The sequence below is a fragment of the Neofelis nebulosa genome, chromosome 7 (assembly GCF_028018385.1).
Source record: "Neofelis nebulosa isolate mNeoNeb1 chromosome 7, mNeoNeb1.pri, whole genome shotgun sequence".
In the NCBI taxonomy this organism is placed as follows: domain Eukaryota; kingdom Metazoa; phylum Chordata; class Mammalia; order Carnivora; family Felidae; genus Neofelis; species Neofelis nebulosa.
Window position 1 is genome coordinate 58,888,736 of NC_080788.1, and position 16,285 is coordinate 58,905,020.

The following is a 16,285-nucleotide window of genomic DNA, read 5'->3' on the forward strand; positions in this document are numbered from 1 at the left end:
GATATAGATATAGATAATATAGATATAGATATAGATATAGATATATAGATATAGATAGATATAGATATAGATATAGATATAGATATAGATATCTATCAATCCTCCCATGTGCTAACATGCTCAGTTTATAATCACTTCTCAGAAACTCCACCATTCCTGGCCTGCAAAACCTCTTAGTGATGCTGGTGGCCCTCTCTCCAGTGCATTGTGATGACTTGGTGATATGTCCTGTGCTCTCTCATGGCACATATTCTCCGGTGCATCTTTTGGCCTTACATGATACAGCCTTTCCAGCATGTCTACTTCCGTCAACCTCTTTATTCCTTCTTGTACTGCCTGCCAGAATGAAGAAGAAAAGGAAGCAAGTTGTGGGGGGTGGGGAGGGGAGGATCCTAAACTGCTGAGCAGAACTTCAGTGATACCCATGGGGAGTCCTTTAGCCAAAGCTGACCGTCAGAGAAGTCCTGTCTTTCCCAGGAGCAGCCCGTGGGAAGCCCGCCTCAGTGCAAATGCAGATGGGTCTCAGAGAACCACAGCTGGGGGCCCTTGGTCAGTGATGGTCCCCGTAGGTAGAGGTGTGCGAGGCACGTTCTCATGGCCACGATGGGAACCCTCAACTGAAGTGGATGTGACACAGTCTGATTTAATTGCCAGTCTCCATCCTTAAATTCAGGTCTGACTTGTAAGGTGCCACAAGCTGCTGCTGAGTGTGACAGCTCTCTGGGGAGAGGAGGTGAGTCAGTGGGGTAAGAAAACTCCAGGGTGGACTGCAGAGAGGCGAGGTGACTCATCATGCCTCACCTCCTGTACTTACCATTAGACTTTTATCCCATCATAATCCAGACAGGAAAGGGGTATCCGCCCTCAGTCACAAGCAAACAAGCAATCTCTTCTCTGCCTCCCTCCCCACCCTGTTCTGAGAGGGTAAACTTATGGACCGCAGGATTTGTGTGAGGCCCACACTGTGAGGTCGTTAACGGCCAGAAACATCTCATCTGAGATGAATTCATTTGCCTGGATGCTGCCACCGCACTGAACAAATACACTGGTGCCATTATTGAGCGAAAACGACAGTCCAGGAGTCAATGCTACTTGACAGCCACAGAATACAAGGTGTCTTATAATGTTAATTAATGTTGGAAAGTGTTAGGGCTCCCCTCCGGGCTGCATGTTTACCCCCAAGGGAAACTGAAGTACTTAGGGCCCCCCCCCCAGTGAGAAAACGGGGATTCTAACTCTAGCTGTGCTCTTTCCCCAAAGCTATTAAAGTACAGAACAGATGGAGCTGAGAGGTAGGCTGAAGATCTAGAAATGCAGGCTCAGCAAGGCCACATCAAAGATAGCTTTCTTGGGGCGCCTGGGTGGCTCAGTCAGTTAAGCGTCCAACTTCAGCTCAGGTCACGATCACGGTGCATGAGTTCGAGCCCCGCATCGGGCTGTCTGTGGTCAGCACAGAGCCCGCTTCAGATCCTCTATCTCCCTCTCTCTCTGCCCCTCCCCAGCTCGTGCACAATCTCTCAAAAATAATAAACATTTAAAAAAAAAAAAAAAAAAAGCTTTCTTGAGGTGGCGGTGGTGACATGTCTCAGAACAGCCATAATGGGAATGTCCTGGCCACACTGGAGTTGTTCATTTCTCCTAGCAGTGTGGCTTGTCTTCTGTCAACTCCATCCTCGTCATCATCTCAAGGCAAGGCTTGTGAGCCACATCCCACCCAGTTCCAGTCTCTCCGTTGCTTGTTTCTCTCCAAGAGGTGTGGAGCTTCACGGTCAGTCTAGAATTAAAACAGCCTTGCAGGAAAATGAAAGACTTCTGTGCCTTCTTCCCACTCGGCTCTCTCCTAACGGAGGAACGCATGCCTCTTCCACTTCTGTTCTTCCCGTATTGTCAGACTCGATTAAGGGAATTAGCAGATGAAGTGGTACATCCATGTAACTCCCCATCACTGGTATAGTTTTATCAAAAGAGTTAAACTCTCAAGTTAGAGCATTTAATCTCTGTTTCTAGGGTCTCCAGCCCAAGAAAGTCCCCCAGCAATGGGGTAGCTTTGGGTGTTTCTCTAAACCAAACCCCAGCTCCACCACCAGTCCTCATCTATAACACGACAATAAGAATACAGTGTTACGGTGATCACCGTCTACTGCCACGGTTATACAACATGTGTAGTAATGCACCTGCATGTACCAGATGCTCCACGGAACTGGGGCTCGGAATGTTAGGCTTGAGAATGAGCTCTAAATATAGCGGGATCAGCAATCCAGTCAGAGATGACACTACTCTAAGAAATTGAACAAAACAAGAGAAGAAAAAAAAAAAACAATGAACAATGAGAACAGGTGTGTGGTTGATGGTAGGACTGCATCTGGGTGCTGGTCATTGTCATCTTCTTCCTTGAATTCCTGGATAAGTAGGCAGGGAGATACATACACTCCTAAGTAGCATCCTTATTATTAAATTAGATAATGCATATTAAAACACTTTGAAAAATACAAAATGCTAGGACAACCTGAAAAACAATGACAGTATTAGGGGCTTCTAGTTGCAATAAATAGAGATTTGTTAAGGTTACCTCATAAGTGGGAAAGGTAGGAGAAGGGAGGGTGGTATTGTAAGATCCCTGTGGGAAATAGTAAACTTAGCTCAGGAATCAAATCCCGTAGGAACCCAAGAAAAGTCCAGCACGTGAGTCACACGGAGCCTTCTGCAGGAAAACTTCTCAGGATCCAAGTCATGTTGAGGGGTCTGATGACCTCAACCCCTTTCAAGAAGTGGAAGTTCATGGTTCCCTACTCCTCCTCATTTGACACTCAGCTGTTCTCTGTCTGCATCTATGTGTCTTTTTATTCCTCCTTCAATTACTAAAGGGCTGATTCTGAGTATTCTAAAACATAGTCCCAAGACAATAATCAACTAAACCAATGAGAGTCTATGTAGTTCCCATTTACGCAAAGTTTTTAATGCCAGGCTAATTTTTCACCAAGTGGCCTACAGGTTGGCTGCCCTTGGGTCAAGTGCCCACCCCAAATCCTATCAGCTGAGGCCCCGATGTGGAGGCTCAGGGGAATAAAAACACAGAAATTTCCCAAAGCAAAATCTTTTTAGCCTTAGAACAGGATGCTGAGTATGGTTGATGATAGATTACATGACTGAAGAAGAAAAAAGCCCTCAAGCCCACCATCAAACTAAAAGACTCAGGGTCCCTGGCTGGCTCAGCCAGTAGAGCATGTGACTCTTGATGTTGGGGTCATGAGTTCAAACCCCATATGGGGGGGGTGGATTGTAGTCAAAGTAATTCTTTTTTAAATCTTAAAAAAAAAAAAACAAAAAACTGAAAGACTCAAAAAAGTTAGAAAAATGTAATTTTAAACTTTATCAGCTGCTTCACAGAGATTACTTTCAAACACCTCAATGTTCAAACAAAAGTTCAGACCATAGGGGCGCCTGGGTGGCGCAGTCGGTTAAGCGTCCGACTTCAGCCAGGTCACGATCTCGCGGTCCGTGAGTTTGAGCCCCGCGTCAGGCTCTGGGCTGATGGCTCGGAGCCTGGAGCCTGTTTCCGATTCTGTGTCTCCCTCTCTCTGCACCTCCCCTGTTCATGCTCTGTCTCTCTCTGTCCCAAAAATAAATAAAAAACGTTGAAAAAAAAAATTAAAAAAAAAAAAAAAAAAAAGTTCAGACCATACAGAAAATCATGACTTACCTAAAAGTATAGTTGAAAACAGGCCAAATTTCATCAGACAATACTAGAATTTATAGAACTAGGGGAGCAAAAAGTACCACAAGATGGCAGCATCATCCCATCTGTGCCTTATCGGATTAGAAATCGAAGCACGTGCTCATCTGTTGAGCCTGCTCTAAAACCGTCCACCTCCTCAAAGGGCTAGTATCCAAAATCTATAAAGAGCTCACCAAACTCCACACCCGAAAAACAAATAACCCAGTGAAGAAATGGGCAGAAAACATGAATAGACACCTCTAAAGAAGACATCCGGATGGCCAACAGGCACATGAAAAGATGTTCAACGTCGCTCCTTATCAGGGAAATACAAATCAAAACCACACTCAGATATCACCTCACGCCAGTCAGAGTGGCCCAAATGAACAAATCAGGAGACTATAGATGCTGGAGAGGATGTGGAGAAACGGGAACCCTCTTGCACTGTTGGTGGGAATGCAAATTGGTGCAGCCGCTCTGGAAAGCAGTGTGGAGGTTCCTCAGAAAATTAAAAATAGACCTACCCTATGACCCAGCAATAGTACTGCTAGGAATTTATCCAAGGGATACAGGAGTGCTGATGCATAGGGGCACTTTTACCCCAATGTTTATAGCAGCACTCTCAACAATAGCCAAATTATGGAAAGAGCCTAAATGTCCATCAACTGATGAATGGATAAAGAAATTGTGGTTTATGTACACAATGGAATACTACGTGGCAATGAGAAAGAATGAAATATGTCCTTTTGTAGCAACGTGGATGGAACTGGAGAGTGTGATGCTAAGTGAAATAAGCCATACAGAGAAAGCCAGATACCATATGGTGTCACTCTTATGTGGATCCTGAGAAACTTAACAGAAACCCATGGGGGAGGGGAAGGAAAAAAAAAAAAGAGATTAGAGTGGGAGAGAGTCAAAGCATAAGAGACTGTTAAAAACTGAGAACAAACTGAGGGTTGATGGGGGGTGGGAGGGAGGGGAGGGTGGGTGATGGGTACTGAGGAGGGCACCTGTTGGGATGAGCACTGGGTGGTGTATGGAAACCAATTTGACAATAAATTTCATATATTGGGAAAAAAAAAATAAATAAATAAATAAATAAATAAAATAATAAAACCGTCCACCTCCTTCCTTGAAGCTATTCTTAAGAGACTGAAACAGCCCGTACTTGATAGAGAAAGTATAAATCTAAACAGTACATTCATGATCTCTGAGCTCATTTGATTCCCAAGGTCTTCAAACTGGCTATCACTTGTTTTAGTCTAAGTGAATTAATGGAAGCAGGTACCATGGATTATCCAAGGATGACAGGCTCCTGAGGCATGTTTGAATTGCAGAAATTTGATCTTTCTATTGCAATATTCCTTATCTGACATTCATGCAAGCCAGCTTTTTACTGTAGCTGCTTTTAATATCTGTATATCTCTCTCCTACTAGATTCAAGTCAATCTCTTAACTGAGGTTAAGAGCTGAACTTGGCAACTTGGCTAGTTCATGGTATCTAGGTATTTGGTCAAATGCCAGTCTAGATGTAAGAGTACCTGCTTACTGTGGGTGGCCCTTAATTAGTTGAAAGTCTCAAGAGGAAAACACTGAGGTCCTCTGAGGAAGAGAGAATTCCCTCCAGATTGCCCTTGAACTCAAGCTGCAACATCAGCTCTTCTCTGGGTCTCCAGCCTGCCCTGCAGATTTTGGAATTACCAGCCCCCTCAATCATAAGAACCAATTCCTTAAATCTCTTTCTCCTCTCTCTCTCTCTCTCTCTCTCTCTCTCTCTCTCTCCACACACACACACACACACACCTACCCTATTGGTTCTGTTTCTCTGGAGAACCCTAATATACACCAACTGTAGACCATGGTCCACTACTGCACCATGGAATAAAAAGATGACCATGAAGTATCCTTGATCTTGAAGAGACTTGTGAGCACATAACTGATACTGTAAATGCCAAATGTATTATTAACTACTACAGAACACAAAGAAAAAAGAAAGTCTTTGGGAAGTGGTTTGAAAAACTGTTAAGTAAGTGACATTTGAGTTCCAAAGAACGAATAGGTGTCTCAACAAGTAATAAACATTAGAGGATGAAGGATCCTAGGCAGCAGAAACCCTGTGAGCAAAAAACATGTAAAAAGGGGCAAAATAAGCACCAAGACCCCCACGTGGATATGTGCCATCAAGATACTACAACATCCAACAGTTCGTGAGCTCTAACTAATTTGTTTTCCTGTGGATATCATAAAATCTTCTAACTTATAAACCCAGAAACATTTATCCCAACCTTACAGCTTAGGAAAGTAAGGTACACAGGGGTCAGGCAAGTCCAAGCCCAAATATAAACCACAGCAGTCTGACTTCAGAGTCCACAATCCTAACCACTACTTCTAAAGCCCTACATACTGAAAAGTTTTAGGATCAAAGCAGAGGCCAGGAATGTTCAGGTCTAAACACACATCACAATTTTGTTACTTAGTATTCCCTTGCAGTGTTCAATATACTTTTTGACTGTCTTTTCCAAAGTCGGAATAAAAGTCAAGCCTAGAATAGGAGTGAGCAACACCCATACGCACTCAGACATTTTCAGCCCCATCCTTATCCAGATTTGAACACTGCAGGCCTGAAACACATTGAGAACAGATTGTCTTTATGATCGAAACCCGAAGGAACAGCAGGCTAGAACTTTCTCTCCAATTTACAATGAAGTGACAGTAGGGGGCGACCTTATCCTAAATTGGTGAATATTATTAATTTATTATTCTGTACATGCCTATGAACTTCCCTTATTTTCAGGATACACGGGTCTACAAAAGATACATTGCCTCCCCTTCTACTTCACTCTTGCCTTTCCTTTTTTTTTTTTTTTCCAGTTCCCGACATCGAGCTACTGAAAAACAATCATCTTTCTTGATTACCACTCCCACACTGCTCCAAATTTTCCCTACCCTCTCTTTGACTGCCCTTCCTTCACATTGCGTTTTTTGGAATTTTTGCTTTAAATGCTTTTTAAACTAGCCGTTAAAACTGTCTCCCTTGACTACTCTCTTCACTCTCTCAATGGCTTTGAAATAAACCTGCCCTCACCCAAATGCTAACCTGAAGACTAGGTGGCATCTGGCCACATACATGCAAAACAGAGCTGAAACAGTATGAATGTGCAACAGAGCAAATCTCAAATAACTGATTTATCCGTATAAACACAGTGTTTGAACAAGTACATAATACAGGAACTATCGGGGTGCCTGACAGTCTCAGTTGGTAGTGCATGCAATTCTTGACCTCTGGGTTTTGAGTGAGTTTGAAAAACAAAAAACAAACAAACAAAAAAACTGAACTATCTTCATCCAAAAGGAAAACCTAGAAACTAAGTAACTTTTTTTTAATATTCACAGTGAAGTTTGGAGGCTTAATGTTTAAGGATCATTGCTTTGAAGGAAATATTACATGTATATAAGAGAATCTAATGAAATCTACAGACCCAATCCTGGGAAACACATACAAAATTCTACAAGGGATTTATGAGAGTTCATGTCCCCTCCAAAGGCCATCCACAGAAGTCCACGGACTCACGGGTTAAACAAATTTAAATTTAAATATTTATATATTTTTGAGAGGCAGTGGGGGACAGGACAGAGAAAGAGAGAGAGAGACAGAGAGACAGAGAGAGAGAATCCCAAACAGGTTCCACGCTGTCAGTACAGAGTGGGGCTCAAACCCACGAACCGTGAGATCATGTCCTGAGCCAAAATCAAGAGTTAGATGCTTGACTTACTGAGCCACCCAGGTGGCCCCAGGTTAAAAAAAAATTTTTAAACTGACCTAAAATATCCTATTAGCTGGGAATTTTCATTATTTACAGGCGATTCATGCAGGGATCCTTATGAAGCACTTCCTACCAAATTACTAAAATGTGTAATTATTTTTATTCTCAGATAGTAAATAACTTTATGAAGTTGGGTTGTTTCACCCAGACTCTTTTCACAACACTTTCTATCACCTTTCTGAAAAGGATTCCATGAGTGGACCACTCATTTTGTGATACAATCTACAGAGAACATTAACAGAAAGATGACAGGAGGGGAAAGCAAAGGAGTGAAATGTTTAAAATAAGAAACATAAAGGGAGGTATACAGTGCTGTGAACAAAACGGTGCTGGATAAATGACATGGGATGGTTCAGAGACTTTTTTTTTTATTAAATGTGTAAAAAGTAGTCCTCATTGTACAAGTTCAAAATCAGACAAATGTACAAGGGTGTATAACTGGCATATTTATAAACTGTACCCACTCAAAAACTCACTGCAGACACAATCCATATTACATTCAATGTCTGCATCTTTACATATTACCTACTGCAAAGTAAATACAAAATTAACTCTTAACATTTTGGTTCAGTACACACGTGATATAGTTCAAAACAAAGGCAATTTTTTTCAACCAAACAACCAACCCAAGTACCAATTCATTATACTGTGCAAAAATACAGCAAGACTACTAGAAGGATTCCATTTAGGTTTAGTCAATAAGATATGTTTCTATGCTACTGAAATACAGCTCAAGTGTTAGATTGTAATTACCAACGTAACAGTACTTTTGATTTACAACTGACCTAAAAATAGTGGTTGCTAATATATGTCCTTGACATTTAAAAAAAAAAAACTTCAAACCTTAAATACAATTCTAAAAGTACATGTGCCTTGTCACTCATTCAATAAACATGATTTATTTTAACACAGGTCGCAAAAAGTTCAATTAATTAACCAGAATTCTATATCTATCTCCTGCCTGCTATCTACTTCAGTCTTAAATCTGACTTTCTATCAAAAGCAGTTGAGAATTTATTTCATAAGATTAATCCCAAGAGTTATTGGGTAGCTTTTAAGCTATTTCATTTCTTATAATATAAATCACTAGACATTATAGACCAGTGGTCCCCCGCATCAGAATTATGTGGGGAGCTCTTCAAAATTTGCATGGACCCCACCTCAGAACTAACGAGTAAGAATCTTCCAGAATGTCTGTTTTAAGTTCCCAGGTGACAGTGGCATACAGTCTAGTGTGGGAACCTCTGACCTAGACCACTGGACCAGTGGGTCTCAACTTTTAAGGTCCATCAGAATCATGTGGGGAAATTAAAAAAAAAAGACAAAACAAACAAACAGATTTGCTCCAGCAGATTGAGAGCGGTGTCCAGGAACCAGCATTTAATGCAGCTGGCCCATAAAACACTCTGAGAAACAGTGCACAGCCTTTACAGAGGAGTTCATTCACCAATTTAAGTGACATTGTCCCACAAGCGCTAATGAATCCTGCCCTAGGCAGTTTTAGCTAGTGTTTGAGGACAAATGTAGCCTTTTAAAATAAAATGTATTTATATTCTTAATATAAGGTCAAAGTCAAGTAAATTGTGAGATCTTAATTCATTCATCAAAGAAGGGAACAGCTTCCCCAAAACTGTGTAAACCTTCAAACAGACCAGTTTTTAGCAATCAGCTTAAATCTAATGCCCTCTCCATCATTAATTAGCCTGATATGAGATCAGAGGTAGTGATTCCAGCTTACCAAAATGTAACAGAGACTATAAAAGATACACATTCTAAGCACACACCTTTATAGGTTCTGTACAGTCTCTATGTGATATAGATTGGAGACCAGTTGGATATTAAATAATACTAAAACAATTAGTAACATACTCTCAATTTTAGAAAATGAAACTTCCTAATATTTCCTCACATAAGTTCCTACTGAAACTACTGAGGGGGAAAATCTAGCAAATACGAAAGGTATCATGCTGTCTCTTGTGAAGAAGCTATTTGCTAATTTTCCACCATTCTTGTCATTATCTATAACATGGGTAGTGGGTAAAGATATCATTCTACCTTAAGAACTTTTTTTAAAGCACAGAAAAAGTAACTACATGTAAGGCCACACAGCAAATCAGTGGATGGACAGAGCTAGCGATAAGAACTTCCATTTGGAAAGCTGGACTCGTATCTTATCAATCTGGCAACTGTATCTCAGTGTGTGATGACTCTTACTAAGTATTCGACATATTTCAGCATATTTGTGTGTGTGACAGCTCTACCACCCTTGCCAAACTTTAGAAGTAGAGAGAATCGACTCTGAACGCAGAGAATACGTAAAAACTAAAGAGCAACAACGCTAGGAAGCAGACAGAGCATACAGTTAGCAGAATCTATCTGGAATCTTGCCCATCGGTCCGACGTCTAAGATGCTATTATTTCCCGTTATGCATTTCTCCATTGTGTTCTTCACAAAGGGTCACACCACCTCTTCTCCACGGGCACATGTGCTTAAACGGTTGGCATTTCTTCTGAACCAAGCAACGATAAAGCAATTACCAAAAACCAGCACTATATTGCCAGAAAGGCAAGTCATAAAAGAAATGGAATCTTTTCAATCCACACTTCTCAAGACGCTAAAAAATACTAGTTTTTAATCACTTAGAGTCTAGACTATTAAAGCAATCAATCCATTTTCCCATTGATAAATGATGCAAAGCCAAAGTAAGGAATTTAAAAATGATGCAAAACAGAAGTTGAAAAATTACATTCAAAGACTCAAAGCGAGTGACATTTTGTCTTCTACTTGGGGCAAAAAGCTCCTTGATGGCGGAAATGAAGATCCGGAGACAGCACTCCCGGGAAAAGGACTGCAAACGTGAGCCGGGCCGGTGGTGTAAGGCACTACCTTCACTCCAGCCCACACCTGGGCTGCCCTGCATGCAAGTAACAGGGGGCAGGGGGAGGAAGAACATAGACACACTCAGCTTCTCAGGTCCTCTTTGCTGGTTTGGCGGTTAACTGCTTTTCTCTTTCAAATTCCTTCTCCCGTTGCTGCTCCCTTTCCAACTCTTCTTTTTGCCTCTTCTGTTGCAGTTTAAGTGCTCTTTTCTATGTCAAAAAAAATTTTAAACCAAGAGAACAATCAAGGCTTATCTGTTATGGCCTAATTTAAAAGTAGCAGTGCTTTGACTTGAGGTAATCCACAGGCATTACTAAATTTCATATTTAACTTTTAAGCCTGTTCTGGGTAATTTAAGGTCCCCCTTAAAACACACACAAAATTTAATTTCTTACTCCAAACTCTTACTGACTGAGAACTGCTGTGACAATGAAAATATGAGCTCCTCAGCCCAGCTATTAGTAGAAAAGCCCAGAGTGGGGTTCAAAAGAATATGTTTTAAAGGAAAACAACGTACCATGAATTATGTTATTGCATATGGGTACGTAAGAAGTCAGAAAATGAATACTTGAAAAAACAATTAAACCTCCACTTCTATAAAGAATGTGAAACAATTTTCAACTCACTTTTAACTTCGATGTCTTTTCATGAAGCATCAGCATCTCTTTTCTTATATTCACCAACTTGGCATGATAGTGTTTAGCTTCAGTGAACTAAATATGGAAAAGGAAATGAAAAGTCAAGTTCAAATAGGCCAAAGTTTTTTTAAAAGGGGGAAAAAAAATAGACTGAAAGAGTAAGATGGATGAATAATAAATTACTGCTCACTCTGCCTAAATTGGCCAAATTTTTTAAAGCCTTAATTATCTCCACATTTTCATTCCAAAATTCAAATTTTATTTAAGCCTTTAGTAGGTATTTGATAACACTTGATTCAGTTCAAACTGATAAAAAAAAAAAGTTACTAAACATAAAACAGACATTTATATTGTGTACAGGTAACACTGTGCTTTAAAAACATGCAATATAATCCTAAACTTTTAGTAAGACTATCCAATAATGCTATGAGTTTCATTTGAGAAAAAGTACAACACTCTACTGTCTTCACAAAGGAGAACAGGACAGCTGAAGTGAAGAGTCCGCCCATCAGGAAAAACCAAGCTGTGGTCAGAGAATCCTGGGAGGGCTGTGGATAAATCTGGTCACGTTCCTGGGGCTTCTAAAGCGAGACCAAGCAGAACAAGCTCTGTAAGGACACTTGTCTTCCCAAGCCATGGTAAGTATAGACTTTTCCATCTCAGCCAGGGATGGGAGAGAAAGAAAAAGCACCTCATTCTCAGGAGCCAAGGTTAACAGACAGAGACCAGGTAATAAGAGTGAGAGGAGTGTCAATAGAGAAATTAGCAGCCTTCATGTATCTACAAGTAAAGTCTTAGTCTGATGAGCTCTAGAGCTTCCAGACCCTCTCCCTCTCTCTCTGGGCCTCACAGTTTTCAGTTCCTGAATGATAATCTAACCACTTGGGCTGAGAGAGGAAAAAACAGGAAGACAGTTTCTGCCCCTTCAGACTGAAGCAACACTATTACATCTGCTTGGTTCATTCATTTATCATTCATTCACTCAGCAAATATTCGTTCTGCTGCAATATGAACTCAGTGGGGAAGACACAAGTAGGTCAGTGTAGCCTTGTCCACTTCCTTCACAAGTCAGAAAACTTTGTATTTACTACCCCAGGCTTCTGCCTAATGCAAGAGAAAACAGACTTGTTTTTGATTATAATAAAGGGAAAAATTAATGAGCCACACTTGTCCAACAGAAAGCTCATTTTTTGACATTCATATAAAAGTCTACAAAATCATGCAAACCAAGCTACTGCTTCACGTTGAGGTGAAGAGAAAGGTAGCCACAAGTTCCTTATTTTTGTCAATTCCCTGTTTCTTAAAGAGTAGCAGTTCCTCTCATCAAAAATCTATAAAGCTTCTGATGAAACTAAACTACTGTCATATATACTGAAAGATATAAAGCGTCTATAAAGGATCCCCAAAGAGTCCATTTCAGTATTAATTTGTGATGGCATTATGAATGGGCCATACAATTAAACAAAATGCTGGTTTTAAAAAAGCCATGTAATTGATTAGGAAAGATGCACTTTCCTTAAGGGAAAACAGTACCCCAAAAGTTCCTTACTTTTAGTTCCCTTTTAGAAGTCTTTAACTATGAGCACATCTATTCCAGACTGTCACAAATAAGTTCCTTTTTCTACTATAGGCTCAACATCTGAAAGATAACAAGTCAAGACAATAGAAGTTCTAGTAAAGTAAATCAAGGTTTCCCATTAAAGGACAAATTCTAAAATTTAAAAATTAGAGAAAATGGGTGCCTGGGTGACTCAGTCGGTTAAGTGTCCGGCTCCTGGTTTTGGCTCAGGTCATGATCTCACAGTTGTGGGTTCAAGCCTTGCAATGGGCTCCGTGCTGCTGGTGCAGAGCCTGCTTGGGATTCTCTCCCCCCGCCCCCCCCCTCAAAATAAATAAATAAACTTTTAAAAAAATGTTAAAAAAAAAATTAGAGGAAAAGATCCTAAACATACCTAACTACAACGTCGCACAGGAAAAACCTAGTTATTTCTAAGCCAAGATGTCATTAAGCTGTGTCAACTCACATCATACTTACCAAAGCATTAATATCCAACATAGAATGGCATTCTTTAAATTTTGAAATCTCTTGTTCCAGTGTGTCTAGTAATACAACTTGGTTCTGTCTGAAACAAAAGCACATAGCCAAAATAAACCATACATACTGTTAAGTGCTCGTTCATTAAAAAGGAATCACATTTGGGATGCCCGGGTGGCTCAGTCGGTTAAGCGTCCAACTTCGGCTCAGGTCATGATCTCACAGTTTGTGAGTTTGAGCCCCATGTTGTGCTCTGTGCTGACAGTGCGGAGCCTGGAGCCTGCTTCCAGTTCTATGTCTCCCTCTCTCTTTGCCCCTCCCCTGCCCCTGCTCACACTCTCTCTCTCTCTCTCTCAAAAATAAATAAACATTAAAAAAAACTTTTTTTAAAGAGGAATCACATTTCATCTTGGTTAATGTCAAAAGTAAACATTCAGTTAGGGGCGCCTGGGTGGCTCAGTCGGTTAAGCATCCGTCTTCAGCTCAGGTCACGATCTTGCAGTCCGTGAGTTCGAGCCCCACGTCGGGCTCTGGGCTGATGGCTCAGAGCCTGGAGCCTGCTTGATTCTGTGTCTCCCTCTCTCTCTGCCCCTCCCCCATTCATGCTCTGTCTCTCTCTGTCTCAAAAATAAATAAACTTAAAAAAAAAAAAAAGCTGCTGAAGATTCAACTCAGTTTAAAAAAAAAAAAATTCAGTTGAAAATTTATTCACTCTCCAAGGCTTATTTGGTCTAATAAAATCCTTTTCAAAATAATATTCCACAGCCACATTCTGATAACTGTGTCTTTTATTCTTGCCTAAATGAGCAATAATTCTAATAATTAAATCTAACTGTGATGACTGAAATCATCAAATCATTTAAAATTATTATTTGTTACTTCTAACAAAAAAGTTTTTTATACCATCTTGCCCAAAAAACGTGATGTTTTATGTATATTAAACCTGCAACATTATCATAAAGGCAATGGGGAGCAACGACTTTTTTAAAGGTTTATTTCTTTTTGAGACAGAGTCCAGGAGCCAGGCAGGAACAGAGATAGGGAGATAGAGGATCCTAAGCAGACTACACGCCGGCAGCAGCGAGCTTGAGCTTGAACTCCTGAAACGTGACATCGTGACCTGAACTGAAGTCTGATGCTCAACCGCCTGAGCCACCCAGGTGCTCTGGGGAGCCATGACTTTTTAGATTAGAGTTGGGGAAAATGCAGTATCAAGTTATACTAAATCAGAAGAGGGTAGTAAGAAGATGAAAAAACAGGACCAGGAATCACAAGATGCCCCACCAATAACCAGTTGTATAATCTTGGAAATTTATTTTCCTGGCCTAAATTTCTTTATTTATAAAGTGGGAAGCTCACACCAGGTAACTTCTAAGGTTCCTCATGAAAATTCTGATTCAAATCCTTTTATTGAGGAATAGAAGCCAACTTTCCTGACGTCCCTCTCTGGATCAACCAACGCCAGGCTCACAGGATAAGAAACACTAAGGGGCCACTGAATTAAACATTAAAACAATTTTTTTAAGGTTTATTTATTTATTTTGAGAGAGATAGAGTGCACATGGGTGCACAAGCTGGAGAGGGACACAGAGAGAGAGAGAGAGAGACAGAGAGAGAGAGAGAGAGAGAGAGAGAGAGAGAGAGAATCCCAAGCAGCTCCATGCTGTCAGCGCAGAGCCCGACGCAGGGACTCAATCTCACAAACTGCGAGATCATGACCTGAGCTGACATCATGATGCTTAACTGACTGAGCCACCCAGGCGCCTCTAAACATTTTAAAGAATACTACAGGCAAAGCAAAATATGACGTGATTTGCTTGTGAAGCTATGCTAAACAGAGAACAATGATGAAAAAAATAGCAATGTAGAGAATGAAAAGCAGTTACAACATCTCCACCATCCAGCAGTAAGTTTGGCAAATCCCACAGGTCACAAGTTTGTCCCTTCAGCTCTGACTAGAGACCACAGAAAGTGAAATATAGAACAAATAAGAAGAAGCCAGCAAGTCAATGATCCCGCGTAAACAGGAAAGCAATGACACTGTTACAACTAGAAAACAGTAAAGAACAATCAATGAAACCAAAAGTTGGTTCTTCAAAAGATCAATAAAATGGATAAACCTCTGGCCAGGCTCACAAAGAAAAAGAGAGAGGACACAAATTACTAACATGACTTATAGAAGAGAAACCATCACTGACTCCATGGACATTAAAGGGACCATAAAAGAATACCTCCAACAACTCTGTCCACAAATTGATATCTCAGATGAAAATAACTAATTCCTTGAAAGACACAAACTTCCAAAACTCACACAAGGAGACACAGATCATCTAAGTAGGTCTACATTTGTTAAAGGAATTCAGTCAGTAAGTTATAACCTTCCAGAAATGAAAATGCCAGGACCAGATGGCTTCACACTTAATTTCTGCCAAATATTTAAGGAAGGAATGACGCAAATTCTCCACAATAGTTTCCAGCAAAGCCAAGGCAGAGGGAGCACTTCCTAACTCATTCTACGAGGCCAACATTACGTGAAAACCAAAACCAGATAAAGATATTACAAGAAAGGAAAACCATAGACCAGTATCTTTTTTTAAAGTAGGCTCTACATACAACACAGAACTCAAAGCAGGGCCTGAACTCACCTCCCTGAGATAAAGACCTGAGCTGAGATCAAGAGTCAGACACTTAACTGACTGAGCCACCCAAGCAACTCTAGACCAGTATCTTTTATGAACAGAGATGGAAAAATCCTCCACAAAATATTAACAAAAAAAATCCAACAATATATAAAAAGAATTATACACCACAATCAAATGAGATTTATTCCAAGTATTCAAAGCCGGTTCAACATTTGAAAATCAATCAGTGTGATCCAGCATATCAACTGACTAAAGAAGAAAAATCATTTGGTACTATTATATGATGCAGAAAAGACATTTGACAAAGTCCAACACCCATTCATGATTAAAAACTCTCAACAAACTAGAGAGAGGAACTTCCTCAACTTGATAAAGAACATTTAAAAAAAACTACAGCTAACATCACACTTGTGAGAAACTAACTAGACGCTTTCCCTTTATGATCAGGAGTAAGGAGAGGATGTCTGCTCCCTACTCCTATTCAACATTGTACTGGAAGCTCTAGCTAATGTAATGACACAAGAAAAGGAAATAAAATGTATACAGACTG

The 16,285-nt window shown here is 40.4% G+C and overlaps 1 protein-coding gene and 1 long non-coding RNA gene across 5 annotated transcripts in view; both read right to left on the minus strand.

The window, feature by feature from the left end:
* Window positions 1–215: 215 nt before the first annotated feature.
* Window positions 216–3,428, minus strand: LOC131516613 (uncharacterized). The gene is made up of 2 exons (XR_009264174.1): window positions 452–3,428; window positions 216–336 (listed from the first exon to the last, which is right to left on the minus strand). It is a non-coding gene; the product is annotated as an uncharacterized LOC131516613 (long non-coding RNA).
* Window positions 3,429–7,965: 4,537 nt separating this feature from the next.
* The window catches only part of BLOC1S6 (biogenesis of lysosomal organelles complex 1 subunit 6), a 133,164-nt gene continuing 124,844 nt past the window's right edge, over window positions 7,966–16,285 (minus strand). For all 4 annotated transcript variants that reach the window (XM_058737873.1, XM_058737872.1, XM_058737874.1 and 1 more), the window contains 3 exons: window positions 13,094–13,181; window positions 11,047–11,133; window positions 7,966–10,629 (listed from right to left, as the gene is read on the minus strand). In XM_058737873.1, the coding sequence (XP_058593856.1) occupies window positions 10,510–10,629; window positions 11,047–11,133; window positions 13,094–13,181 (295 nt within the window). In that variant the 3' untranslated portion in view covers window positions 7,966–10,509. The remainder of the gene's footprint in view (window positions 10,630–11,046; window positions 11,134–13,093; window positions 13,182–16,285) is intronic.